This window comes from Panicum hallii, chromosome 5 (genome assembly GCF_002211085.1).
Source record: "Panicum hallii strain FIL2 chromosome 5, PHallii_v3.1, whole genome shotgun sequence".
Taxonomy (NCBI): Eukaryota; Viridiplantae; Streptophyta; class Magnoliopsida; order Poales; family Poaceae; genus Panicum; species Panicum hallii.
In genome coordinates this window covers 57,025,960-57,050,689 of record NC_038046.1, presented here as the reverse complement: position 1 = coordinate 57,050,689, position 24,730 = coordinate 57,025,960, and the positions used below count along the sequence as shown (strand labels likewise).

The 24,730-nt window shown below is 48.3% G+C and overlaps 3 protein-coding genes across 4 annotated transcripts; 2 read left to right on the top strand and 1 right to left on the bottom strand.

Annotated features, from left to right (window-relative positions):
- The first annotated feature begins 1,148 nt into the window (after positions 1-1,148).
- On the top strand, positions 1,149-2,834 carry LOC112894023 (transcription factor RAX1-like). 2 transcript variants are annotated; one of them, XM_025961585.1, is made up of 4 exons: positions 1,149-1,234; positions 1,347-1,510; positions 1,620-1,749; positions 1,876-2,834. In XM_025961585.1, exons 2-4 carry the CDS (start codon positions 1,375-1,377, stop codon positions 2,399-2,401), a joined length of 792 nt encoding a protein of 263 aa, XP_025817370.1. In that variant the 5' UTR covers positions 1,149-1,234; positions 1,347-1,374; the 3' UTR covers positions 2,402-2,834. The 2 variants fall into 2 exon arrangements, with proteins under 2 accessions (XP_025817370.1, XP_025817369.1); XM_025961584.1 differs by lacking the exon at positions 1,149-1,234 and having other exon boundaries at positions 1,257-1,510.
- Positions 2,835-10,250: 7,416 nt separating this feature from the next.
- On the top strand, positions 10,251-13,812 carry LOC112891692 (serine/threonine-protein kinase Aurora-2). The gene is made up of 9 exons (XM_025958619.1): positions 10,251-10,376; positions 11,129-11,239; positions 11,890-12,036; positions 12,128-12,223; positions 12,318-12,413; positions 12,500-12,596; positions 12,697-12,814; positions 13,218-13,290; positions 13,406-13,812. Exons 1-9 carry the CDS (start codon positions 10,338-10,340, stop codon positions 13,505-13,507), a joined length of 879 nt encoding a protein of 292 aa, XP_025814404.1. The 5' UTR covers positions 10,251-10,337; the 3' UTR covers positions 13,508-13,812.
- A 345-nt stretch (positions 13,813-14,157) lies between these two features.
- LOC112891690 (ATP-dependent 6-phosphofructokinase 6-like) lies at positions 14,158-17,540 on the bottom strand. Its single transcript, XM_025958617.1, has 11 exons — positions 17,325-17,540; positions 16,928-16,974; positions 16,770-16,809; positions 16,481-16,681; positions 15,938-16,150; positions 15,781-15,849; positions 15,561-15,690; positions 15,411-15,451; positions 15,089-15,313; positions 14,624-14,827; positions 14,158-14,535 (listed from the first exon to the last, which is right to left on the bottom strand). Exons 1-11 carry the CDS (start codon positions 17,538-17,540, stop codon positions 14,317-14,319), a joined length of 1,605 nt encoding a protein of 534 aa, XP_025814402.1. The 3' UTR covers positions 14,158-14,316.
- Between the last annotated feature and the right edge of the window lie 7,190 nt (positions 17,541-24,730).

Here is a 24,730-nt window from a genome sequence, read left to right as displayed (position 1 = left end):
TCTGACTGTTAAAAAGAACTCACCTGTACATGATCAGTTGATTGTGGAGTCGATTCTCTGCTAAAAAGGTTGCGTGTTCTGTTGGGACCTGGGACCATCTCATGATTCACTGCAACATGGCAAATCTGCATGAAGCCATGAACTGCAGGGTTCCAGGGTAGTAGCTCTCGTTTTGAAGAAGGGGGGGGGGGGGGGGGGGTGGCAAAGCTCTGCGAGAATGAGAGCTGTAAGGGAAGCCAAAGGATCAAGTTGGGAAACTCCAGTGGCGTGTTCATGTCTGAAGGAATGGATTCGCCCACGACCAGGCGGCCAGACGATGACGGGAGTACCGGGCGCTCTCCGCCTTGGAGCAGGCATTTCTGCCACGCCGTGCCTGCGCCTGCCGGCCGGGTGAGGAGCAAAACCTGAAACTGCAGGCGTGACTTGGACCGTGCGAGGGTCCCCCTAAACATGCACGCACACCATGCTTTAACCATAACTTTGATACTTTGATTCTCGCTTGCTTTTGTATTATCTCCTCATGACTGCTTCACAGTTGCATGCAGTTGGTACCAGTTTCTCCTCCAACAAAATAAAAAGGGTTCTCTCTCTCTCTCAAAAAAAAAGGGAGATTATTACAAAGGATTCAACACAACAGATTACTCTGGTGTTATACATCTTGTCTCTCTCTATTGTGATCATCTGTGAGACCTGAAAGTTGATCCACTGAAACTGAATCCTGATCAGCAGGAGTAATTAGATAACTGGATCTCTGTAATTTGATTACTGAAACACTGTTGCTGTTGGTGTTCTTGTTGAGTAGTTAACCCCATCGTGCCGTGTGCGTGATCATGTGGGTGATACTTGTACCAAAAGTTGATCCTGAATTCCTGATCGCCCAGCAGCACGGCTGCAGCCTGCAACTGCAGAAAGGGTGCTGTGAGAAACGGCAGAAGCTGCCCAGGCAGGCCGACAAGGGGGTAGAAAGGGGAATCAATTTCAGGATGGGAAACCACGCCGCAGGATCGGTCAGTCCACACGTCTTTTCCCCGACACGCTCTCCCTCCCTTTCAGCTTTCGGTTTCACCCCCGTTTGTCCAAACACCACCTTTTTTAAAGACTCTTCTGGATTTCTGCAGTCTGCAGTAGAGAACGAGAGAGCCTACTTAAAAAAAAAAAGAACAACAGCAAGAAGAAGAAGAAGAAGAAGGACGAGACGAGGGGCCAATGGATGGCTGCAACGAGACAAGGACAGGTACAAGTACCACCTGGCACCTGCTCCCCCAGCACAACAGCCAGCCAGTTCTCTCCTCTCCTACTCGTGTCCTCTCTTCTCCTCATCCTCTCCATCTTGCCCTTGCGCGTAGGAGGAGCACGCAGGGCGGGGGTGTGCCCATGGGGAGGACGCCGTGCTGCGACAGGACGGCCGTGAAGCGGGGCCCGTGGTCGCCGGAGGAGGACGAGGCGCTGCGCAGCTACGTCCAGCGGCACGGCAGCGGTGGCAACTGGATCTCCATGCCCTTGAAAGCCGGTGAGCTACCCGATCGATCCTACCGTGTACTATGTATGGCACCATGCACGCGTCAGCTGCTAGTGATCTCGACTGACTGGTGCACGCGTGGGTCGCCGGCCGGCCGCAGGGCTCAAGAGGTGCGGCAAGAGCTGCAGGCTGCGCTGGCTCAACTACCTCCGCCCGGACATCCGCCACGGCGGCTTCACCGACGAGGAGGACGCCGTCATCATCTCCCTCTACAGCCAGCTCGGCAGCAAGTAAGTCGTGCTCCTCCTCTCACCTCTCCCTGCTCGATAAACGAACACGGAGCAAATGGAGGTTCTCGATCGTTTCTTTGCGATGCCATGTATTTGACCAACGCGCGCGCGCGCGGGGGCACGCAGGTGGTCGCTGATCGCCTCGCAGCTGGAGGGGAGGACGGACAACGACGTCAAGAACTACTGGAACACCAAGCTCAAGAAGCGCCTCCTCGCCGCCGCAGCCACCGCCGGCATCGTCTCCACCCGCTCCCCGCCATCCGTTCCGCGGCTACCGGCGCCGCCGGCCTCGACACCTTCGGCCGCGGCCACCTTCGCCACGCACGCGTCATCGCTGTTCCCGTCGCTCGCCATCCCCACCGTGAAGACCGAGATGTACAACTGCGACGACTTCCTGGTGCCGGCGGCGTTCCGGGACGACCCGTTCGCCGCGGCCGGCGGGAGCGCGGACGCCGCCGCCGACGGCTCCACCTCGGCCTCCGCGGCGTCGTCGGCGTCCAACTGGTCGGCGGACAACGGTGCAGTGGGCAGTGGCGAGGGGTCGTTCCTCCTGGACTTTTGCGCGGGCTCCGGCCTCGGCGCCGCCGACGACCACCTCCAGCTCCCCGGCGACTACTACTACCCTCTCGACCCGAGCTTGTCGCTGGTATAGCTTCATCGGGGTTCAAATCACAGTAGCGGAAGGATCGGTAAGACGGTAACATGAACATGTTCTTGGGATTGCTTCGATTATCGGACGCATGCAACTCGCGCATTGTCGCCATGAGAACTTTCTGGCTGAAAAATTCAGTTGCCATCTGGAAAGAAAAAATAGCCGTCGATCGCTCAGAGTTTCAAATGCGGTGTTCATTTCGGTTGCTTGTGTTGCCATGTGGCGCGTTCTAGCAAAATTCTGGTGGGAAAAGCACGTTCTCTCGTGATTACTAGCGTCTGTGCTTCGAATTTTTCATCCTCGCTTCACTTTAAAATGTCCCCAACTTGGAAAGACAAGCTGTTGTGTGTTCGATCAGTTCGTCAGGTTTACAATGTCTTTGCTATTATATGCCTTGATATATAATTGAAAGATCTTGCTCTTGCTTTGCGTCTGAATTGGTGCCTAGTCTGTGAGTGATGGCTTTCAGAGATGTTCAGTTTTCCCACGCCGGGCATCATACTCATACCCACATTTAGTGTCCTTTCTCCCAATCTAGTTGCTTGTGGAAATCTGGAAACTGTACTTACCAGAAGGGATTGTTCATATCTTGTGCCGGAGAAGCTGCCTGCCTGACGAACTCATCCCCACTACATTGAATCCTGTTCTTCCTACTCCTGTGCATGTTCGATTGGAAACCGTGCTGCAAAACGGCTACTTTTGCTGTTGCTGTGCTTGTTTAATCTTGTGATGCGTACTAGACACCTGCATCTTTGAATCAGTGAATGCCCGTGCCAATTCCTTAGCACGAAATTTGCATGCTGGACGGCGCGACTAGGCTGCTAGCTGAAGATCACTGTTCATCGTCGGTATGAAGAATCGCTCTTCCTTGGTGGTGATGATGATGATAGGATCACAAGCCACAAGGGGGGGTGGGGGGGGTGTGTCTCTGTCCTCTCCTGGGGACGAAACAGAAGGGAAACAGGAAATCAGGAGGACGGGACAGTGATGGGCCCACCGGAGAACAAAACTAGATGGATGTGGGGTGGGGTCCGCGCAAAGGGACAGAGGAAGAAGCTCTGATGAGGTTGATTAAACAAGATCGAGATGAGGGCTGCTTATCCTAATTAGCAGGCGCTGGCGTGATCCATCACGGAGCTATGTTTGCATCAGCCGACGTAAGCAACGGGAAATTACCCACCACCAAAGACCTGGAAGGAAGGTCATGGTCTTGTATTCATTTTTCCTTGCTGTAGGAATCCTAACCCCGTTTTACCTGGGGTAAACAGAAGCTCGCTTTGCCAAATAGAATTCGCAAAAACTAACCAGCAGCCAACAATTCGAGAGGAACAATTCTGGTTGAACAGGCGTGATAACTGATGCGATGGAGAACCGGAAGATGATGCTTCGTGCGGCCGGCCGTTGCGGGCGTGTCAGAGAACCGTTCGCAAGAAGGGCGGCAGCGGCAGAGCGATCCTGAATTCCTGACCTTGCCCAAGCCAAAGCTGCACAAGCCTGATCGCTGCAAAAACAAAGCATGTTCAAGTACTACCAGTGCTAGCATATTCCCTCAATCATGGGTGACAACTGACATTCTGACAAAGGGCAAGCATCACGGTTACTACTGATTTCTCCTCCACTTCCTTTGTCAAGAACAACAACGACTAACCCTCATTTTCCCAGCTTGTTCCGAGACTTCAGAAGGGAGCCGGCGAAAAAGGAAGCAAGAGGAGAAGAAACAAAGGCATCATCACGAGACGAACTTCCATCCCAAACAGTTGGACACCAAACCTTCCTTTTTCGCCCCGTTCCCTCCAAAACCCCCCATGATCATTCATATCCGCTCGAGCTCGTCGCCCCGTTAAGCTAGACAGGTCACGTCGACGGCCGGGAAGCACAAAAGGGCCAAGAGGAGGAGGCGCCTCGCCTTTGAATTCTTAGCCCAGTGTCTATACTTAATTATTAAACAAGACTGCAGGTCTGCAAGAGAGACTGACCGGACTTGCTGGGTCGACAGCGAGGTTCCACCGCCCGGGCTCCTGTCATGACGCCGGTTTTCTGAATATTCCCGCACGAGAAAGCGACGCGACACTTCTTTGGTAGAGCGAGTCTCTTCGACGACATGCGTGTAACTTTCGATCAAGTCAAAGACTCGCCGTACCGATGAGCATGGACCCTGATTTGCACGCATCTTGGCGTTCCAGACTCTTCCTTCCTCCTAGTGTTCTACTACCAGATCAAGGCTTCGCTCTGCCCCAAACTGTAACCGCCTGTGAACCTCTATGCTGTGGCATTACGGCGGAAACTCTCTGGTCCTTCCAAGAGCTGTCCGTTAATGTTGGAAGCGCTGCGTCCGTGGCTGGTGCAGGAGGTTGGAAGTTGACTTGTCGCATCTCTATGCAATCCATTGTCGCTTCCAAAACGTAAGAGTTTTTCTTTTATCTGAACCTTAGACTTCAGGCAACACAGCTTTTGTTTAAGAGATTGTTACTGTGCAGCTTAGGATAGACTCTGTGGCGATGTTCATCCAAAAAATAATGTATCCGCGCCGTCTTCGTCTCCCTTCAACCATGCCGGCGGCCGGGGGATAAAAATGGAGGGGAAGAATATGGCACCCTCTCTTCGGTCAATCGTGAACCTTGTTTCTCTTCAGAAATTAACAATGCATCTGTAGCAGACCTGTTTCTTTTTTAAAAGAAAAGAATACGTTTCGATAAAAAAAAGTCTGTTCATAACAAGTTGAGAACGAGGACGTTAATCTAGTCAATGATGATGGTGACCCGGAGCGTCCCAAGCCGACAAGGAGCTCTGTTTGGCCGTACTTGTCCGGGGGAGAGTAGATTTAAGTCACCAGCCGGAGCCCGGAGCCTGCTTTGGCTTGGCTGTCTGTCTGACTTGGCCTCCGAAATGATAAGGCGCGACGCGAGGGCGATGATTTCTTAATCCGATCGCGGATCCATTCCGCCGTGTCATTACGCGCGGGATAACTGGTCGATCGGTAGCGTCTCGCGGCGCGTGCAACGTGCTCTACTGTATTTGCATAGATTCCAGGCCTACATGGTGTGTGTACGTGTGTGTATATATATATATGAAAAATTTAGTCTACATGCACTTCTATCTACTCCCACACGTATATCTCATGACGTAGGATGTATGTGATCTAACGAAGAGTACAAGTTGCGGTTTGTTAGTCTGTGTATTATGCTGGTGTTTCAGGTGATGCTGGATGCATCAGTCTACTTGCTAACGATGTGTTGCTTTCTGAAGCGTCATCAGCTCGGCTATAAGCTTGTTCCACTTGTGTGACTGAGGGGTATAGTTTTCGCAAGGGTGTGACTGGAGCCAATGATTGAATCTGTGTTTCAAAGAGGCAAGGGTGAGGGTCAAGGGAAATGCTTCACTTGTGTAGTTGTGTAGAGTAAGTGGGTTGCCTAATAAGCAGGTTGCATGTGTTGAAAGACTTGTAAAAAAGATGCTTGGCAACTTTCTCCATCGATCAACAGAAAAATTATATGCATGCACGGAGATTATGTGTTACATCCATTTCGTGAATTCAATTTTCCCAATGCCACCACGATCGTTTTCTTTAAAGGAAATCCAACGGTGACCCCAGAAAACCTAACGGCCCAGCCCACTCTTGTAGAAGGCCCCACAACACCAATACTGCAGTCGCGAGAATTTTTTTAAAAAAAGGGATAAAAAAAAATTAAAATTCGAAAAAGGGGTGGCCGTTGGGAAAATTTAGAGAAATGGGTGCCTCCCGCCCGCTGAACGGGCGGGACGCGTGGGGCCCGGGACATCCCGCCCACCCAGAGGGCGGGATGTCACCCGAGGGCCTCTTCGCAAATAAATTATTTGCGAAGAGGTCCCTGGGAGGGCATCCCGCCCAACCAAAGGGCGGGATGTCCCGGGCCCCACGCGTCCCGCCCGTTCAGCGGGCGGGAGGCATCCCGCCCTTTGGTCGGGCGGGAGGTCCCCCACCGGCTATTTAAGCCCCAACCTGCCCCAAAAATGCCATTTTATCCAGCAAAAATCAGAAAAAAGAGAAAGAGAGAAGAGGAAGCGGCGAAGCCCCGTCCACGCGTCGATTTTGAGGTATATTCTCGTTCTAGCCATATAAGTACTTGAAAATAACTATAATTTAGGAAATATTTGTTAGAGTAGTTATGTTTTGAATAATTTTAGTATTTTCATTTGTTTTTAGTATAATTTATAATCTGAATAGTTTAGAATCTGTAAAATATAATCTGAGAGTCGCTGAAATTTAGGATCGTCGTTCGTTGTGTATTAATATGTAGTATAACTAGTTTATTAATAATTGACAGATATGTCTTCCGAGAAGGGTATTTTCAGTATATATTACGGAGAAGGAAATGTGATTTATGGGCCGAATGGGGTAGATTTAAGTGAATTCAACTGTGCGGTCAGAGGAATTACCAGACCGCACGAGAGGACATTTGAATCCCTATGCAACTGGTTAATGAGGGGACTAAGGATTAATCAGGAGACACACACTGTGAGTGTTCAATGCGTCATAAATCGTACCACTCACGCTTTGATCTGTGAGCTTATGCCACTTGCAAGCAACGAGGACTGGCTAACTTATCTGCAAAATGCAAGTCATTGGCAGTGGCCACTGGTACTCCTTGTCAGTGTGCACCAAAACCCTCCTTTGATAAACATTGAAGCTGGTCCGGGGGATGAAAATATTGATGAAGAAGTCGAGGAGGCAAACATTGAGGCAGGTGGCACCGCAGCACCTCAATGCGTGGCTGATGAACCAAAGTCTATTATCAGGTACATTCAGGAAAAGTACAAGTATACCATCTCATACAGTAAGGCGTGGAGTGCAAAACAAAAGGTGTTGGAGATGAGGTTTGGTACGTTCGAGGCTGCATATGATAATGTTCCTCGAATGCTGGCCGTCCTATGTCAGAGAAATCCTGGAAGCTACTATGACCTGAAAACTCTAGACAGAGGAGAAGGTCCGCCCCACATATTGCAGCGGGTCTTTTTCAGCTTGGGTCCATGCATTAACGCATTCCATCACTGCCGGCCTATCCTGTGCATCGACGGGACATTTCTCACAGGAAAGTATAGATTGCAAATGCTGACAGCTATTGGAGTGGATGGAAACAATCAATTGCTGCCTGTTGCTTTTGCTTTTGTTGAGAGTGAGAACACAGACAGTTGGTACTGGTTTCTGGAACGGGTTAAGCTTGCAGTCGTTCGGGATAGGGAAGATGTCTGCCTGATTCATGATCGTCATGCCGGCATACTGAGGGCAATTCTAGATTTGCAGCAGGGGTGTGTGGAGACCGGAGAGCCGCCCAAGTGGCGTAATATTCGCAGTAGGTGGTGCATGAGACATATCGGTGCAAACTTTTTCAGGCAATTCAAGAACAAGCACCTTATGGATATGTTCAAGAGGCTATGCAAGGAAACGAATCAGCAAAAATTTAACAAGCAGTGGCAGAAACTTGATGAACTGACCGGGAAGAAAAGAGCCGAGGACGCATCAAAAAACATAACTGCACAGGATGAAGCAGAGGCTTTGTGCTCTTTGCCAACAGATACTGCACGTACTCGCAGAAGGTCTGGGTCAGCGGTGAAAAAATTTTCTGAATGGATTGAGAATGAACCTAAGGAGAAGTGGGCGTTACTTTATGATACCGATGGTGCAAGATACGGTATAATGACCACCAACTTCGCCGAAGTTTACAATTGGGTGCTGCGAGGTGTTCGTGGGCTTCCACTGGTTGCAATTGTTGAATTCATTGTCCGCGGGTGTACCGATTACTTTCGGGAGCGGTTCAATAAAAATCAGATATTCATGCGAGATCCAGACAGAAATTTTGGATTCAAGGTAACAGAATACATGACTAAGAAGGCAGAAAGCGCCCGGCTACACCATGTACGGCAATGTGGAACACAGGAGCTCAAGTTTGAGGTATCTCCTAAAGATAGGGCGCGACATGGCATGAGGCGTCAAACTCCTGTAAAGGAGTGCATTCTCAAGTTCGATGGAACTTGTTGTTGCTCATGCATGAGGCCCAAGTTGCTACACTTACCTTGTTCTCATGTAATGGCTGCTTGTGCAGATACTGGACATCCTATCGATATATATGTTTCACATTACTTCAGAAAGGAGACAATTGCTAGCACCTGGCAGTATGAGATCTATGGGTTCCGTTTGGTTGGATCGTTCACTGAGACAGCGAATCCTGTTATCTATATTCCAGACCCAAGATCATCACGGGTTAAGAGAGGACGCCGTCAGTCACGGCGTATTCGTAATGATATGGATGAGTCAGAGCTCCGTCCGAGGATACAACGCTGCAGTGCATGTAATCAGATTGGACACACGTATAAACGTTGTCCAACCAATGATGCTGGCTCCAGTTGTGCTGAAGCTGGCCCTACAGGTGATGCTACAGATGGAAGACCTCCGGTTGCATCAAGAAGTGGGAGACGTCGCCGATCGAGTGCTAGTACGTCATCAGGCATCATTTAGTTGTAATTCTATTTAAACGTTGTTTGCTCATATGTAATATTTGCTGCGTTGAGATTCTATCAGACCTAGATACGTATTTGTAATATTTGCCGCATTGACTGAAGACACAATATTTGGATTCATGTATTTGTAATATTTGTAATGTTCATTATCATATTATTTTATTTTAAATGGCTTCATGTATTGTACTATCGTAATATTTAGATTCTACGTTGCAAACGTTATCGTTTAACTATCTTCGTACGAGTTTTCGATACCGTAATCTTCTTTGCAAAATTGAATTAATATTTTATGTGCATACATAAGAGTATGGCGAATGAATCTTATATTTGAAAAAATTCTGAATTTCAAATAGTTTCTGAAACAAATAATCTAAGAAAAAATATAACAAAATGAACCAGGAGCATAAGATTATAGGTTTTAGAACTTTATAGGTTTTAGAACTTTGACTATATATTAGATATTAAATAATATCACATTAGAGAATAACAATAGATTTTAATTAGAAAAGGGTTATAATTAGGTTTAGTTAACATTTCAAATTTGAAAAATTCAAGACAAAAGAAGTTAAATTTACATCAAATTTGAGTTTCAAACTTTGCACAAAGGTACCTAGAGTTTATAGAATAGTCATACCAAACTTCATAAACAACAAAGCATGAAATCCTAAAGTTATGCATAAACTTTCCTTAATCTTAGTTTTAAAATAGGAGTAAAAGTATTTTGTTTCAAACTAAACTCCATTAACAAAAGTTATAGAGTTTGAAATCTACTTTCTAACAAAACTAGTTTTGCTATTTTTGGATTTTTCTGTGAATTGTTACGAATTTTGGAAGCCAGAAAACACGTACACATGAATTTTGGAAGCCAGAAAACACGTACACATGAAATAACAGTGCACAGGGAGGCATCCCGCCCAGTTGCCGGGCGGGAGGCATCCCGCCCAGTGGCCGGGCGGGAGGCCTGCCAGGGACCACTTCGCGAATAAAAAAAGTTTTTTTATTCGCGAAGAGGTCCCTGGAAATTTTTTTTGAGCATCCCGCCCTATGGTTGGGCGGGATGCCTCTTTCCGCCCTCCCAGCGGACGGGAGGCACCCATTTCCCTAAATTTCTCCAACTGGCACCCCTTTTTCGAATTTTGTTTTTTTTTATCCCCTTTTTTAAAAAAACTCCGGGAAGCCCATCGTTCAATTCGGCGGCCTTAGATGCCTCAGCATGCAAGCCCGGTCCAACTCCGTCTCAACGAGGCCCCGCACGTGAGCGGCACGGGCATCCAGCGAGGCGAGGCGAGCGAAGGATTCGACCGTTGCGCTCTCCGCCCAAATCTTAAAAGCCCCCGTGTCCGAGTCCCCCATCCCCCCAGGCCCCAGATCGCCCCCAAATTCCAAACTCGCCTCGCCGCTCCTCCTCGCCAGGCCTCCGGCCCGCTCCGCTGCTCCAGCCATGGCGATCGCCACCGAGACGCACGGCAGCGAGGACAAGGTACGCCGCTCCGCCTCCTCTCCGTCCCCTTCCTCCCTGGTCGGATCCCGCTGCGGTCGTCGTGAGAGGATTCGGGGGTCGTCGTGTGATTCGGCGGGTCGATTCGTGGGATTCGGCGAGCGATTTGCGTCCTGGTAGCCTCGTGTTGTCTGATTATCGTCGTGTTCGTGGTCAAATCGGTGGGGGTTTAGTTTCCCGGTCCGCCAAATCCAGGGGATTTTCCCATCTCTTTTGCCCCCTTTTCGCGGGTGCTGTTGGTTGTGGACTCGGCAGGGTCAAGGAGACTTTCCTTATTTTCGTGGATATAATATTCAGCAGGATGCTTGTATTAAGATATCGCTGCTTTTATTAGTTGTCCAGTCCATTTTCCAGAAATCCTTTTGCCTAGTCATGGTTAGGGTTTGACCTCCATTCGTGCAAGCATTTGCGCCCCCTTTGCTTGGTTGGTTACAGGCGTGCAGCGTCAATGAAGTGAATAAACCTCTCGTTTTTGCTCTTATGTGCTTGAGGTCCATGAGAACCTTGGGTTAGAATTTTAACGCTTCATTTCGTGCTCGGTCTGGTTCTCCCTAAATTTCGCTCCATTTGGGTGATTTTGCAAACGAGGATTCATGACTATTTCAGGTTTTGTTTGGTTAGCATTCGCACCTTCCGGGTACTGTGGTAGTGGTCGCAAGCTTTGTATCTGGTGTATAAACTCCTGCAGGCTGCAGTGTAGGAAAGGTAATGACGCCTTTTGTTTCCTTTTGCAGGCTTCAGCCCATGCAAATGAGGAGAAGAGGTGGGTCATGTCTGATTTTGAAGTTGGCAAACCACTTGGGAGGGGCAAGTTCGGCCATGTCTATTTGGCTAGAGAAAAGAGGGTAAACAAGATGCTTAAGCTTTCTTATGTTTACTTAGCACTGTAATTTGGTGTCTAAATTAAGCAAATGGTTTACTGCACTGAGATTGCTGGGAGTTGATGAGCTCAGTATTGTAACATGTGGTCATCTACTGAAATGCACTTTTTAATATTATGGTATAGTCAGTAAATATTACCGCTGTAAATAATGTTATAGTCAGAACTCAGATCCACCTGTTCTAGAGCAAATTTGGTGCAGTTCACTTTTTTGGTTTATAAGCACAAAATTTTTTATCTACATGTTTCAGTTTTTTTTTATTATCCAAGTTCAGAAACATAATATTTGCCATCATGAATTTTATATATAATATACTTTGAGGTAGAAATTCTGATGCTGCTGCCTGCTAGATAAGATACAAATCTAGTAAACATGGTTAATGTAACTTTTCATTATGCCGTGTGTATTTACTCTTTGAGATGGCAGACCAGAGAACCATTATGTACCCTTGAGATTAATGATCTGTTCATCTGGCCCTTAATCTGCCCACGTTAAACATGCTGAATGTGAACACTGGAATGTATACTTTAGTATGCTTTTGCCATTTGTATTCCTTTTGTTAAAGTCATCCTAGTGAGCAGCTAGGGCTTACAGTATTTGTGTTTATGGAACAGAGCAATCAGATTGTGGCTCTGAAAGTTCTTTTCAAGAGCCAACTCAAACAATCTCAAGTGGAACATCAGCTGCGCCGTGAAGTGGAGATTCAGAGTCATCTTCGTCATCCCAATATTCTTCGCTTGTACGGATACTTTTATGATCAGGTAAAACATACACATTTCTAATATGGAGGTACCTATTGCTTCATTTTTATGCCAGATTGATCAACATTTGTCTGTCATACTGAATTCGCAGACTCGTGTTTACCTGATCTTGGAATATGCTGCCAAGGGAGAACTCTACAAGGAGTTGACAAGATGCAAACATTTTTCTGAGAGACGATCAGCCACCGTAAGTGATGCTCCACACATGTACTTGGTGAATTCATCTGCAGGCCGTCTTTACTTCCAAGGAAGTAGTAATGGAGATTTCCTTTTTATTTTAGTACATTGCATCACTCGCAAGAGCTCTGATCTACCTTCATGGGAAGCATGTCATCCATAGGGACATTAAACCGGAGAATCTTTTGATTGGAGCGCAGGTACTTGCACTATGCTTTTTGGTCCTACTGACCTGGGGCTGTACGCTTTTGGATACTTAAAACTGCTGTATGTTTCCATTGAACAGGGCGAGCTTAAAATTGCAGACTTTGGCTGGTCTGTCCACACCTTCAACCGAAGGCGGACAATGTGTGGAACTCTAGATTACCTGCCACCTGAAATGGGTACTTTGCTAACCATTTGCATCCTTTTATAAACTTATTCATGTTTTTTAGTGGCCTAGCTTGATTTGCTTGATTCTAAGACCTGCTGTGATTTGTCCAGTTGAGAAAACAGAGCATGATTACCACGTTGACATCTGGAGCTTGGGTATATTATGCTATGAGTTTCTTTACGGGGTTCCGCCTTTTGAAGCGAAAGAGCATTCAGAGACATACCGAAGGTAACTCCACAGCTCTGAATGTAATATGCAGCAATTTTGTCACTAACTTCTCCATATGCGTGTTCATTCAAAAAAAAACTTCTCCATACGCGCTTCTCCCTCAATCCACAACTCTGATTTCTTCTGACTTTTTGAGTAATAATCTGATAATTGGTGTCATCCTTTGCCACCTTAACAGATGTTCCCAGTTATAAAGCAAAATTTGAAGTCACATACAAGTGTTGTATTGATCACCACAGCTCCACATGCTTTTAGATCCATGATTTCTTCTATCTATCAAAATTTGTTCCGCACATCCATGAATTAATTGATCAAATCATTTGTATAGCATATTTGTCCTTAACCGCGTTTGTGACTTGAAACAACTGCTGTTTCTGAATCTGTCACATTTACTTGGATACAGGATAGTGAAAGTCGACCTCAAGTTCCCATTGAAACCATTCGTTTCACCTGCTGCAAAGGACCTCATTTCACAGGTAAGAGGTTACCATCTCAATTTTTTCCCAACCCCGATGGCGACTACAAAAATGGTTGTGTTCAGAATCAGATAGCCAAGAACGTCCCCTGGATCTCACCAAATGTTCTGTGCAGATGCTGGTAAAGAACTCAGCGCACCGGCTCCCTCTTCACAAAGTTCTTGAGCACCCGTGGATTGTCCAGAATGCCGATCCCTCCGGCGTGTACAGAGGGTAGAACACCTTCGGATCACTGCTGCACCCTCCACTCTCCCCAATTCGAGGGGAGTGGGATTCTTTACTTGTTTGTGTTATGGCTTCGGCCCTGCCTTCTATGGCCCTAGCTTTCCCAGCCAACCCCGAGTTGTAGACATCTTGTAGTGCTGTGTAGCTCAACGGAAATTCCAAGCAATGTGGATTAGAGTGTGTATGTGTCATAGGGCCGTGATCTCATCCGTCAAATGCCCTGTACTATTCTAGCATTCCCTGTTGAACAATCTTCTTACTCGTCTATATGAATATCGGTTCTGAAAATTTAACATCTGATGCGAGAGTGCAGTTAGTTATGAACCAAGGATGGTTGTGGTTTTTGGATAAAATGCATGGACGGTTCTTGAACTTGTGTCAGGTACATGAACTTTGAAAATACATATTCGGATCCTTAAACTTGCCGAATGTGTCATCTAACCCCTATGATTGTTGATATGGCATATCATGGTGGAGAAGTTGGCAAGTCAAAATCTTAGGGGTATTTTCAGGCACTTTGGACCTAGATGATATTTTAACAAAATATTGTTCATAAACAACATGCTTCATGTCAAGTTATATACTTTTGATCCGTATGCACCATTACCTTGATCCAGGAAGGCATACAACACTATTAGCCCATTCAAGAACAAAACTGAGCTTACTGTGGCGAAGCATGTTATTACGAAATGCTCACAGTAGATTCAATTCTATCATAGAGGTCTGTCTCTCTACAACGCCAGCACCCAAAACCAAATGATCATCTATAATTACATGCGTAATACTATATCCTCGTGCCCCTCACACTCCCGCTGCCGACCCATTGCACTTGGCCGAGTTCTTCATCGGCGAGCTCTCGCCTTCCAGGAGCTGCGTGTTGTGCAGGTGATGCTCGTCGTCGTCGTGCTTCATGTTCTCCACGTCCTCGTGGCTCAGGAAGCAGGGCTGGTTCGTCGAGCACAGCACCCTCGCCCACATCCGGTCCGTGATCACCACCTTGTTCTGCTTCTCGGTGATCCTCTGCAAAAGATTGTCCAAGTTTCAGGCCGCCTGCACAAGTGGTGTCCAGGAGCTGAGCTCGATTGGACAGAAGGTCCCCTGGACTTACATAGAATGGGATGTAGGCATGTCTGCCGTTGACCGGAGCGACGGTGAAGCCAGTGTACCCCGCCATGGCGCCATGGAGGGCGCTATGAGCCAGCAGGGTGCAGTAGACGTTGTCGGATGCGTTTGATTTGACAGCACGGATCATGTAAGTCGGGTCGATGTATTTGAGAGTTATGGGGAAGTTGGGCTTCTTCTTGAAATGATCCTGCACGACCGAGAAAGGATAGGAATTCAGTATTGGAATGTGATCAGGCACACCATTGTTCTAGCTCAAGAAAAGGACAGAGAGAAACAAGATAGCATTCAATTCTACATGGGCTTGATTTCCCAGAACTCTCTTTGTTCAAAACTACTGAAAATGGGGAGTTATCCTTTTATGATAGAATGATTGATGGGTTAATGAGGCAGGGAGCATTGTCGGTCCCCACATGGACAAGGAAATGAAGACTTGGACCACAAATCTGACCTTTATCTTCTGGGATAGCCAAAGGCCAACATCCAGAAGCAGCTTATTTCCAGAGGCATCTTGAGTGTCCACGAAATTCATGCTTTTCGCGATGAGATCCTGCCCCGCACCCTCAGCCACCACAATGACCATGTGACCATTGTCCTTGAGCCGTCTCTCGATGAACTCAAGGAGCCCTCCCTTCCCTTCAAGGTAGAAGGGTGACTCTGGGATTAAACAACAATCCTGAGGTAACAAGTAGAATGAAGTGGTCAGCCATGTAACTCTATATTCATTCTCAAGTTGAAATATGAGATGAATTAGCAGGCTGATATGAGCATACCACATCGCGACTGGCTAGAGTAGCATACATTGCAATAAACCCTGCATCAGTAGAAATTTAAAGCCCTTTAGTAACTTAACCAAATGCTGCAAAATATGCAGGAATTGACACAAGAAGTTGCAGCAAGTTTGCATAAGATGATAAACATACCACTGTTGCGGCCCATTAGCTTCACAACACCAATGCCATTTTCTGCACTTTCAGCCTCGACATGTGCAGCATTGATGGCTCTCTGGGCCTCCTCCACGGCAGTGTCAAATCCAAAAGATTTGTCAATCACCTGTGTAAGCAATTCAACATCAAGTTATACCCAGGTATAAACAATGAATTACTCTTTAAAGATGCAGGGCCACTAGAAAGAAGAAAGTACCGCGATGTCATTATCGATAGTCTTCGGGACACCAACAACGGAACATTTGAGGCCTCGTCTACGGACTTCCTGAAATCATTTTTCAAAAGTTCTGAGACACACAACGCATTTGGCATTGGACAAGCAACTTCCAGAATGATCTGCATGCCTGTATTACCTCATAAATTACAGAAGCACCTTTCTGAGTACCATCACCTCCAATAATATAAACCTGGTTAATACCACGGTCCTGAAGACAATCGACAATTTTGGCAGTGTCATGCCCTCCTCTTGAAGTTCCAAGGACAGTCCCACCTCTCTTGTGGATGTCGTTCACCGATTTCGGAGTCAATGGAATAGTATTTTTGGAATAAAAACCCTTGTATCCACCCTACATATCACACACATAATTAGTCCAGAAAAAATGAAGTAAGACAGATCCAAATGTTGACAAGTAATATTTTCATACGATATTACACAAGAACATCTTGGGGCTAGGTGACAACAGGAAATGCTTATCATTGTTGTTACTGTCAATAATTGAACCTTAGCTAATCCAACGAAATAAGCAGTTAAAAACGGGCCAAATTAACTAGTGAACATTGCTAGCATCGTAACAAAGCAGTTAGATACACCTAAAAAACTAACTAGGGGCATTGTAACTTCCACATGCGAAAGAATTAAAATGTTTTCACAAGACAGCCACTCTAAAACTCCTCACCTCTATGCCAACAACGCTGGTGACACCATACATATCATACAACCCGCAAACAAGCTCGCGGACGACCGTGTTCAGCCCGGGGCAGAGGCCTCCGCAGGTGACAATGGCCGCGTTCACCTCATCGGACTGGAAATACACCCTCTGCCGCGGCCCGGCACGCCGGAAGTGAGTGCCCCTCGCACTGGTCTTATGAACAACAATCTGTAACCAGTGACGCACACGATTAGCCCCAAGAAAAATCACTCTGAAGTCTTCAATTCACTGTTTGCCGGGGAAAAAAAAGCCTCACCTTTTGCGTGACGGTGTCGTCTGGGTTGACGAAATACTGCCTGAGAGAACACGTGGTGGGAAGAAAGGTCAGCTTTGGAACATCCGTGTCTGGATGGATAAGAATCAAATTCGGATGGAAACAGTAGATTGGAAGCACGAAATGAGGAGAATTCTTACTTGACGACCGAATACGCCGGATTGTCTTGGAGGGGATTCGGGAAAGTCTGCAGATCGACAACACCGATGAAATCAGTAATCAGTGAACATAAAGCTGAAAGCTGATATGCTATTTCAGTCTTTCAGATGCTGATTCCCCCTAATGCTGCAAACTCCATCGGACGAACTAATCACTTTTACTATGAGATCAATACGTGATAACTCAAATCCAAACTAGAATCAGCATGCCCTGAACCAAAGATAGACCAAAAGGAACCAAGAAAAGGCAGCGAAAATCTGGGGAAAAAATGGCACAGACCGAAAAGACTCGAGAGCTTTCCACGCCGAGAACTAACCGTCAGGAAACCAACCGACCCCAACGTGAGACACCAAGAACATGGGAGACTCTCGCACGCACCGGGAGCTCGGGCAGATAATCCGTGAGGTGCGGGACGTCCTCGAGGACGTAGCCCGCGTCGCCGCCCACCAGCTTCTTCTTCATCGCCCACTTCCCCGCCGGTGACGCCTTCGCGCCGTTCGCGGCGGCGGCGGCGGGGAAAGGTTTCTCCAGGTCAAGGAGCTTCTTCTTCACCGGCGCCGCCAGGGGTGCAGGAGCGACGCCGACGGCTTCCATCGCAGGGGGGCCCGTGCCAGTGAACACAGAGAAGGGCTCTTGTCCGCCTGGTCTGCGATCAACAATTGCAGTCCGATCGCGCGGCTATCTAAATCTTTATGCGAGTAATCTGGTGATGTTCTTGGCGTCTGGGGAAGCCGCGCGAGCTTATATATCGGGTTTGGGCTGGATTAGCGGCCAGCGCCGCCGTTAAACGTCGCGTTTGACGACGGCGACGGAGGCGGACCGGAGGGGGGCAGGGGAGCGAACAGGAGGTTCGCGGGTTTGGAGGAGGGGCTGGGCTTTCCGTTTATTTGCGGATATGCCATTCCGTTGCGTGCCGTACGGTTTGGAGAGGAAGAAATGTTCCGGCGCCTATAGAAAGTGGAATATTCCCCCAAGGCATTAGTACGGCGCACATTTTTTTAAAAAGAAGTTTCCCTTTCCTATTTTATTTGGGATTAGGATTGGTCAGTGGATGACATGAAAGATGAAATGACATGATATTGTGTAGAATATTATTGATTATTCTAGTAAAAATGTGTAATTTTTTTTGAGGATACGTGGAATTGAGCAAATGTGAGATAGCTCGCACTAGGGTGAAATTTTTTCAGAAAAAAAGAAAACACGGCACATTGATACGGTTAAATATAATTAGATGTGGTTTATTATTAGTACCAGATAAAACGGATAATCTAGACAAAATGCAATGAATACTTTAAATACCATGCTAGATAAACAAGATAATCAGATATCCATTTTGCACCCCCTAGATCAAACAAGCCCGGACCGAATCACACTTTAGTGTAGTTTTACATGGTAATAAAGTATGTTTATCATGGTGTGTCCAACTTCGAGCTCGATAACCTTGTAACCATATTCTCCAACACTAACTTGTCAATGTGAATATGAGAATTGTCCACGTGATCTAGCTCGGCAGATCGAAGGGTTATGCAACACTAGATATTTCAACCGTGTCGAGCATTACTGTAAGTTTTACTTTTACTAGGAGGGAAAAAAATCCTGCTTAGTCATTGTGGTTTGGTCTAAGGTGCTCACGCAAAGGTTGATGCAGTACTAAAAGTAGAAAAGAAGTCTATATAATCCTCTGAACGTATCTATGCTCAGCTACATAACCCCTTAACTACAAAACCAGGTATTTAACCCCCTCAACTTTGCAAAACCGGTTAAATAACCCCCTAGATAGTTTTACATAGTGGTTTTGCCGTACTAATGCGCTGATATGGACAAAGATGCTGACGTGGATCGGCTGACGTGCGGGTCCCGCTTGTAAGTCCCCTCTCTTCCTGTCTTTTCCCTTCCTCTATTTCTTCTTCCTCCAGACAAAGCTTGGCCGCTCGGACTGCTTGTGCCACCGGCCAAAATCCGAGCCCTTCCCTACACTGTTTCTAAATTCCTCGCGGTGACAGCTTCTTAACCCTCCAAGCTTCCTCCCCAGCCGCTCCAACACCAGCTCTATCTGCGTCCAGCTCGGGAATCGTGGATTCCCCATCTGTTCTAGCCGCCATAAGCGCCGCCATGGACCTCAACATTGAACTGCACCTTCCGGCCACCGTTTTCCCCGAACGACGGCTCAAATCGAACCTCGGTGATCCCCTAAAGCTCATGCTTCCTTCGTTTTATCATGTTCACCGACTTTCTACGGTCGTTCTTAGCCCTCGTCATCGGACTGCGCTGCCGCTCGCCGCCGGCCGGCTCGGATCACCGGCTCACGTGTGTAGCTAGGGGTTGGGTGCGGCTTGTCTCTCTGAGTGTCCCGGTGGTTCCCCCCTCGCCAGAACTTCACCGTCGGTGAGGGAATCGCGGGTCAAAACTACAAAATTCAGCACCGTTGATCACCGGCAGAGTAATTCCTTGCCGCCACGAGCTTCGCCGAGTTGCTGTGGACCTCTTGGGGGCCGGGGGCCACCTCCTATCAGCGAGGCATGCGGAGGGTGCGGGCGGGATGGGCGTGCCTCCTGACGCCTGGCGGCGAGGCACGTGGGGCTCGAGGGGCCGGCGGTGCGGCACGAGAGGGAGGGAGTGGCATGGACGGCAACACCAGGAGGGAAGGAGGGACAACCGGTGGTGCGGGAGGGAGGGAGCAGCGGCCAGCAAACACGGGAGGGAGGGAGCGGTCGGCGACAGGTGCTTCGTTTGGAGGAAGAAGACGATCCGGTGTCACTGGTAGGTGGGACCCACTCGTCGGGATCATTGGGACAAAATATTGGTGGCAACTTCAGCGTTCACCATGGCAAAAACCGTCTACATGGCTGCCAACCTAGCAAAACCACCTTGTAAAACTACTTTAGGGTTTATTTATATGATTTTGTAAAGGTGAGGAGGTTAGAAATCCGATTTTATTGTTTAGGAGGCGGTGTGATCCACTATCGATACGTCTAAGGATGGCAACGGGTATGAAATACCCGCGTACCCGCGGCTACTAAACCCGGTGGGCGCGGGTACGGGTTTGGATTTGTACCCGCGGGTACGGGCGCGGGTACAGATCTAAACCCAACGGATATTTTGTAACGGATTTGAAAAATTAATACCCGAACCCGCAAACCCGCCAGATCCACTGACGTGTGCGCCCGGGTGGTTATATATATACACAATTTTAGGGTTTCCATACCTCCATCCGGCCATCCCCGACGTCCCAATTCCCAGCCGCCACCCCGTCTTCCCGCCCGCCCGCCTCCGTCCGCCCCCATCCGCCCCGCCGCCGGCCCCGCGCTCCGCCACCCACCCCCCGCCCCGGCCCCCGGCTCCGTCCCCCGCCGCCGGAGCGCCGCCCCCCCCCCCCGGGCCGCCGGAGCCCCCTGCCCCCCGTCGCACCGGGTCCCCTTCCCCTCCGCCCCGCGGGATCCGGACCCGCGCTCCGCCCCCCCACCCCCCGCCCCGGCCTCGGCCCCCGGCTCCGTCCCCCGCCGCCGGAGCCCCCTTCCCCTCCACCCCGCGGGATCCGGCCCCGCGCTCCGCCCCCACCCCCCGCTCCGTTCCCCGCCGCCGGATCGCCCCCGCCCCCCCAACCCCCCCGGGCCGCCGGAGCCCCCCGCCCCCCCCCCCCCCCGCCGCGCCGGGGCCCCTTCCCCTCCGCCCCGCGGGATCCGGCCCCGCGCTCCGCCCCCAACACCCTCCGCGGCCCCCGGCTCCGTCCCCCGCCGCTGCCCGCGCAAGCTCCGCCGCGGGGGAGCCCACCCTCCGCCGGCGGATCCGGCCCCGCCCCAGCTCCGCCCCCGCGCGGGAACCCCCCCTGCCCCCCCCCCCCGCCCCCCGCGCGCGCGCGCTCCGCCGCGTCCCGCGTGAGCCAGCTTGCGGGTACATGGGCGTGCCCGCGGGTACGCGGATAGCGGTTACAGGCGTCGTTTCGTGCCCGTAGCGGGTTGCGGGCGCGGGCGTGGGTACGGATTTAGAAAGTTGATATCCGCGCGGATTTTACCCGTTGCTATCTCTAGATACGTCAGACTTTTTCGCATGGGCATATGTCATGTCTAGCTATACCAGGCAATCGAACTCGGCCGTCTGCTAAAGTTTTTCCATGCACGGTTTTTGAAGATCGGTGCCAGGACTCCCCTCACGTCTTGATTCTTCATTTCGCAAACCAGGGGCAGAAATGGAAGGCTGCTAGGCTGCTGCTTTTCCTTTTGTTTCTTGCAGGACGCTGTTAACATTGACTCGCGTGCCATCCTGCTACGGGACCCACCACCCCCGCACCCACCAACTTGGAAGGAGAAGGGCAAAACGGTCAGTACGGACTGTTAGCGTCCAAGAGGACGGCGGCACGGCCCGTAATTTTGTGTCAAAACCAGGCGCCATTCCGAGTGAATGTCACCTAGAAGGGTCAGCCTAGAAGGGTCAGCCGCTGGGAGACGAGAGACCCGGCGCACGGGATTCAACTCACCACAAAGGCAAAACGATCACAGACCAGCAGAAGAAAACATGGACGCTTTTTTTCTTCTTTTACTTCTAGATCACCACTGCTAAACACGGTTCATCATGGAAGAAAAATTTAGTTTCTAGAGCACGATCACGTAACATTCTAGGTCTTGTACCAGAGGGCCAAACAGTGACATGACACACCGTGTCACCATGATCAACATCACCCACACATGGAGATGCAAGCCCGGCCATCTCTTTACCATCTGCCTTCTCCACCGTCCGTTTGCTCGCCGATTTGGACGTTCCGGATGCGCCACTTTTGGCTGGACGCCGTTTCATTGGCCAGGCACGCTGTGGCGGTGATTGGCCGGGCTGGGGTTGGCACAAAAATAACGGGAGATTTTATTGCCCTTGCTTTCAGGGTGACGCGTGGCCCTGCGCAGCACGCCGCGTGCCCGTGGGCGTCACGTCACGGCCTCGATATCTTCTTTAGGATAATGAAAAATGAAAATATTATTTGGGGTATATCATAATGGAATAAAAAAATCAGGTAGCATCATTGTTTCCAAGACGCCTGGAGAAGCTACTAGCTTGTACGTGGTGATGGTTTCTTAATCTCTGCCAAATTAATGGAAAAAGAAAAGGAGTGGGGTGGTCACTTTAAATTGTACTGCGAATAGCGGAACACGCCCTAGATCATTGACGCTGAAACCAAATGCTGCCAGAACTGCGCACAGGGAGGAGGACGACGTTGTTTTTGACGCATGTTTGCCCGTGGTTAGTGCTAGTTCAGGTTTCCTGATGCATCCATCGTTACCCCTTCCCCAATCCACGCGGTTACGTTGTGATTGAACGGCCGTCCATCCAGAACAGCCTTCTTGAGCACCAAGGCATGCACACACATTACCATTGGCTGCAAAATATTCTTCTTCTTCTTCTTCTGGGCACAAATGGAACAAATTTACAAGTGAACCATGCTCTCTTGGAAAAAAGATAGTTCATGAAATTCTATCCATCATCACGTTGAAATTTTTCAGCCGATCGGCACGTCCGTCCTCTCCGGCTGCTAATTAACATGTGGATCGAGAAATACAAGGGCAAGACAGGGATTGCGTGCGCTCTGCACCGCCCACATGCAGGACGCCACCGGAAGAAGCCAGCCACGGCCGACCACGCATGTTCCTCGGTCGCCGCCACGTGAAGCGGACAGCTACTGCATCGGAGAGCACCCAAACTTTTTCTCTGTTTCTCTTTTCATTTTTATCGGGAGACTATGTGCGATCCGTCTTGGCTTCCTCAACCGCCCACCAGCAGCACCCCAGCTGCGTACGCTAAAACTTTCTCTGCTTCCTCCAACGAATATAAAAGAAACTTTTTTTTTTGTCTTTGGTCCTGATGAGCAACCAAGAGCAAATAAAAGTTTAAAGAACTCGTAACAGCCACTCGTATAAAAGCATCAGGACATTATGAAAAGGTAGCGTAACTATAGAATATATGGTGATCTGTGGTCAAAACCAGCGGGCTTTTGATAAGCTCTCACATGGTTTTGTGATAAGCTCGTTGCTTGCCAGGTGATAGGCTGCCTGCCCCTCGTTTTCGCCCGCCCTAGCAAGTGCAGGCAGGAGCATGATCCCCTGGAAGATGCCCTGCGCCTGACACTTGATTGGATATTCGGCAATCAGCTATGAGAGATTAGGTTCGGATGACTAGTTTGATAGCAGCTTAGGCACTGGTACTAACATTCTTCTTTATTTGCCGACCTAATCCAAGCCCATCTTGCTACTAGGACCTTTTTTTTTTTTGAGGTTTTGCTACTAGGACCTTGGCTCGCCCTACCTGCGTGTTGTTCATGTAGTAATGTTAACCCTTGGGTGAATATATTCGAGGCTGAATTAACCAGACAACTTTTGGAGAAGTAACAAAAAGAAAGAATTAATTAAGCAGCTTGAAAAGTTGCACGCTTTGGAGAAACTTGAAAAGTTCCCTATATTTCCACGAAATGGAATTAGCTAGCCATGTGGTGAGCTAATTTCGTGCATGAAAAATTCCGGCACAAAATCCATGTGCAGTTGTATATAGTTGATTGTCATATGATACAATAAAAATGATTATTCTTGGTCTCGCTATCTGAACTTGACTACTGCTATTATATGTCACCTCCAAAAACTTGGCGTCCATCGATATGCCGTCTACTTCTTCCCCTTGGGTTTGCTCAAGGTTCACGAAAGCTACGACATGCGACAAATGGGAGCAAGAGACCAAAGAGGAATTCCTCTACGAAAAAGAAAGAAGTTTGAAGAGGATTAATCCAAAGATCCTTCTATAGAAAATAAACAAAGCTTTTAGCTAGAGGCGAAGTCAACCTTGCCAATTCCCTTGCTTACCATTCCAAGCCAAAAGGATGCAACGACACCAGCCACTTAATAATCAATTGGATGGATGATGAGTTCCATTCCATGTTTTGATCCCACTTTGAAATGAAAATCATGGCGATAACACTGCAAAAATAGTTGGCGTTAACACTTAACCCCAGGAGACCTAGCAACTCACGGTTCAAATTTACCCTGCATGTCATATTATACCATCTCTTTTTTTTTAACAAATAAAGCAATAGTTCATTGGATTCAACCTATAATTAGTCAATTGTAGTTTAATTATTTATGTGATACAAAGTTACGTTCATAGGCAAGTATGTTTGCATACAAATATAGTAACACCAATTTTGTGTCAAAAGAATTATATATGTGTTCATTGAGTAATTGCTGGTTAAAGACATGTTCTAACGAAACAAAATGAGCCCTGTAAAGAAAAATGGAAGGAGTATGTTGTAGGCGATCATGCACTCCTAATCAAGTGTAAGGAACAGAAACCAACTTGAAAAGTAGCATGCTTTGTTTATTATTAAGCAGTGATGTCTGCATTAGGTTGCACACTTGTAGTTAACAGGTATATCACCCAAGCATGACACTTGATGGCTACCTTCATGTACATGTTTCATTTGATCTCTATCCATTGGTGCCAGCTAAAGGTTTGATCTATGTGTATAAACTACATAAGTTCCAACTGGTGATGAAGTAAGCGAAAACTACATCCACCATGTATCACCTTGCATGATCCGCGTTTAAATACTCGAAGTCATCAAATAGCATTTGTGCAACATAGAAAAAAACGTGTAATTGCTACCTTTTGACGTAGCACCTCCATAATGTTTAGCTTTCTTTCCCCCAAGTTGGCTCTATCAAATGAACTATTGCTCAAAAGCAAAACTTTGTGATAGTTAAACCAGTGTTGGTGCGGTTCTGTGAAATCTACTCTTTTGGAAGCATGCGTAT

What these genes read in the sequence shown, in the direction of transcription:
- LOC112894023 (XM_025961585.1), top strand. Translation starts at nt 1,375, where the DNA reads ATGGGGAGGACGCCGTGCTGCGACAGGACGGCCGTGAAGCGGGGCCCG. An exon ending in CTCCATGCCCTTGAAAGCCG is followed by an intron (nt 1,511 to 1,619) that starts GTGAGCTACCCG and finishes GGCCGGCCGCAG; the next exon opens with GGCTCAAGAGGTGCGGCAAG. An exon ending in TACAGCCAGCTCGGCAGCAA is followed by an intron (nt 1,750 to 1,875) that starts GTAAGTCGTGCT and finishes GGGGGCACGCAG; the next exon opens with GTGGTCGCTGATCGCCTCGC.
- LOC112891692 (XM_025958619.1), top strand. Translation starts at nt 10,338, where the DNA reads ATGGCGATCGCCACCGAGACGCACGGCAGCGAGGACAAG. An exon ending in ACGGATACTTTTATGATCAG is followed by an intron (nt 12,037 to 12,127) that starts GTAAAACATACA and finishes CTGAATTCGCAG; the next exon opens with ACTCGTGTTTACCTGATCTT. An exon ending in CATTCAGAGACATACCGAAG is followed by an intron (nt 12,815 to 13,217) that starts GTAACTCCACAG and finishes ACTTGGATACAG; the next exon opens with GATAGTGAAAGTCGACCTCA.
- LOC112891690 (XM_025958617.1), bottom strand. Translation starts at nt 17,540, where the DNA reads ATGGAAGCCGTCGGCGTCGCTCCTGCACCCCTGGCGGCGCCGGTGAAG. An exon ending in CCGGCGTATTCGGTCGTCAA is followed by an intron (nt 16,810 to 16,927) that starts GTAAGAATTCTC and finishes GTGTTCTCTCAG; the next exon opens with GCAGTATTTCGTCAACCCAG. An exon ending in GCTAATGGGCCGCAACAGTG is followed by an intron (nt 15,452 to 15,560) that starts GTATGTTTATCA and finishes CTACTGATGCAG; the next exon opens with GGTTTATTGCAATGTATGCT.